The sequence below is a fragment of the Octopus bimaculoides genome, chromosome 30, assembly GCF_001194135.2.
Source record: "Octopus bimaculoides isolate UCB-OBI-ISO-001 chromosome 30, ASM119413v2, whole genome shotgun sequence".
In the NCBI taxonomy this organism is placed as follows: domain Eukaryota; kingdom Metazoa; phylum Mollusca; class Cephalopoda; order Octopoda; family Octopodidae; genus Octopus; species Octopus bimaculoides.
In genome coordinates this window covers 5,417,316-5,420,105 of record NC_069010.1, presented here as the reverse complement: position 1 = coordinate 5,420,105, position 2,790 = coordinate 5,417,316, and the positions used below count along the sequence as shown (strand labels likewise).

The following is a 2,790-nucleotide window of genomic DNA, read 5'->3' as shown; positions in this document are numbered from 1 at the left end:
CCCAAGAACTACACGTGTCTGTGGAGCGCTCAGCCACTTGCACGTTAATTTCACGAGCAGCAGGCTGTTCCGTTGATCGGATCAACTGGAACCCTCGACATCGTAAGCGAGGGAGTGCCAACAACAATTAAAAAGGGGATCTGGTAGAGATTATGTTATTACCGATTTAAAAGGAATCCCGGACAGAGTGTTATTACAGGAAACCAGAAGAGACCAAGGGCACAATACAAAGGGGCTAAATTAATGACGTGGACCAGTTTTTCATTGGTGGTCAATTAGAAAATTTTACCGTGGGATAAAATTTGTGTACCACATGTGTCCCTACCCCCACCTCACACCAAACCACCATTAAAAAGAATAAAAGCGGTGGGGGGTCGAAAAACGGAAGAGAAAATGAGAGAATTTCTCACCAGATACAAGGATGACAGCTGCTACAGACTTCCTTCGGTAACGTAAGACTGAAAACTGCTCGAGATACATGTACAGATGGTTGTATACGAGGTCGGTGAACTGTTGGCCCAAACTTTTACCTTCTGGTATCACTTCCTAGAATACAGGGAAATAAAACAATGACACACACACACATATATATATTTGTTTATTTATTTATTTATTTCGTATGTGTATTTCGTGTGCAAGATTCTTGATGTGGATACGCGTGTTGAAAGAAATACAATTAAACCTTGGGAGAGGCATTCTGCCGGTAATAAACACACGCACTGGTTCAGTCCTTCATTAATTTATAAACAGTATATAGTTTTTTTGTTAAATAATTTCATTGCACTCTTGCAATCTCTTCAGTAACTTGTCTCTCCACTTCCATTTATTTTGAATATGTACACATGTATGTACACACATATATGGGCACAAATGTATGTACACACACGTATGTACACACATATGCACACATACATGCATATACACATACATACTTATATAGACACAACACACACATGCATACATACATGTATACACACACACACATCATCATCATCATCATCGTTTAACGTCCGCCTTCCATGCGAGCATGGGTTGGACGATTTGACTGAGGACTGGTGAAACCGGATGGCAACACCAGGTTCCAATCTAATTTGGCAGAGTTTCACACATTCAATGGGCTTCTTTTCAGTTTCTTTCATCCTAATCCACTCACAAGACTTTGGTCAGCCTAAGGCTGAACCTGAAACCATGTGAATAACAAAACCTACCTGGGCATATCTTATGTTCAGTTTATCGAGGGCAGCCACACCAGCCAATCGCTTCGCCTCTTTCTTGTTTTGTGCGACTGCCTCAACAAAATATTCGTTGTTCAACATCACACAAGCCTTGAAGCTGAAAATACACAACACGGATCTCACAGTCAATGAGTGGTGGTCACCTGATATGCTAAAAATGCCAGCTAAACCTCCCTTCAATTTACATGTATGTCTAACAAAGTTGTATTGAGGGTTAATAAGTTTTTTGGTTTTGCAAGATACGGAAACCACCATTATAATTTTAACCCCTTTGTGTTTAAACCGGCCACATCCAGTCCAAAATATTCTACACGTTCTATGTTCAAACCAGCTTTGAGGTTTCAATAATGTGACTATTTTCAGAATAACATTGTAGGGTGGGTGTGAGAGGCCGGATCTGGCCAGCTTGAACTTAAAACAGGAGGCAGATTTGGGTCAGGTACAGCTGGTTTAAATGCTACAAACTTAATGGTCTATTCAGTTCTATATTTAAGAGATGAGGAATTATGTACATTATTTACATTGGACGGATATTTGTCCTTTACTTTGTTTGTTGTTAACACGTTTCAGCTGGGGAAATTTCGAAACTGGGTTCTCATTTCTAAGGTATTCTTCGATCTTATTATTATTATTATTGTTATTATTCAGGTCACTGTCTGGAATTGAACTCGGAATTTTGGGGTTTGTAGCCCGCGCTCTTAACCACTACAGGCATATGGCATAGTGGTTAAGAGGACGAGCTACTAACCCCAAGATTCTGAGTTCGATTCCAGGCAGTGGAACCATGTATTTGGTAAGCAAGCTACTTACCAAACAGCCACTCCTGCGCCTATATAAATATATATAATATAAATAATAGATATATATATGCATATATACATACATATATGTACATACCTACATATATATGTATATATACATGCATATATGGGTACAGGATGTCAAAAAAACGTGAACAAAATGAAAAATGAGAAAATTAAAAAACAAAAACATGGAAAACAAACTTTTTTTCAAACAACGAAAGGAACAAATAGAGAAATGAGACATGCAACATAAAGAACATTCCCTTCATCAGTTGTCCCCTGTTTCATCCACTCTGCGTTTCGAACATAAACCCATGCCAGTATGGAAAACGGACATCAAACAATGATGATGAAGATGATGACATACATATACATTAAAATATGCACAATTATACAATTATATGTGTGTGTGTGTGCATAGAGTCATACTACAGAGAGAGAGAGATGGATGTGTGCTTACCCCATTGGACCACGTTCGTCTCCAACAACTATTTCACAGGATTTCCCTGCTGCCAGCGCATATTCGTAGAGCTGACTGACCGAGTGTTTTTCTGCTGTTTTGCCAAGGTCGAGGGACGGTTGGCTGTTAGTCATGGTTTGGGAGACACATTCTGTGGTGGGAGAGAGAGAGAGACATATACAGCAAGGGGTCAATACCTGGAATAAACACACTTGTATGTGTGTGTGTGTGTGTATATATATATATATATATATATATATATATATATATATATATATATATATATATATAT

At 38.6% G+C, this 2,790-nt stretch overlaps 1 protein-coding gene across 1 annotated transcript in view; it reads right to left on the bottom strand.

The window, feature by feature from the left end:
• Positions 1 to 2,644, bottom strand: part of LOC106882640 (uncharacterized) — a 3,421-nt gene extending 777 nt beyond the window's left edge. The window contains exons 1-3 of the mRNA XM_014933380.2: positions 2,499 to 2,644; positions 1,209 to 1,332; positions 411 to 546 (exon numbers count right to left, since the gene is read on the bottom strand). Coding sequence (XP_014788866.1) covers positions 411 to 546; positions 1,209 to 1,332; positions 2,499 to 2,632 — 394 coding nt within the window. The 5' untranslated portion in view covers positions 2,633 to 2,644. The remainder of the gene's footprint in view (positions 1 to 410; positions 547 to 1,208; positions 1,333 to 2,498) is intronic.
• Between the last annotated feature and the right edge of the window lie 146 nt (positions 2,645 to 2,790).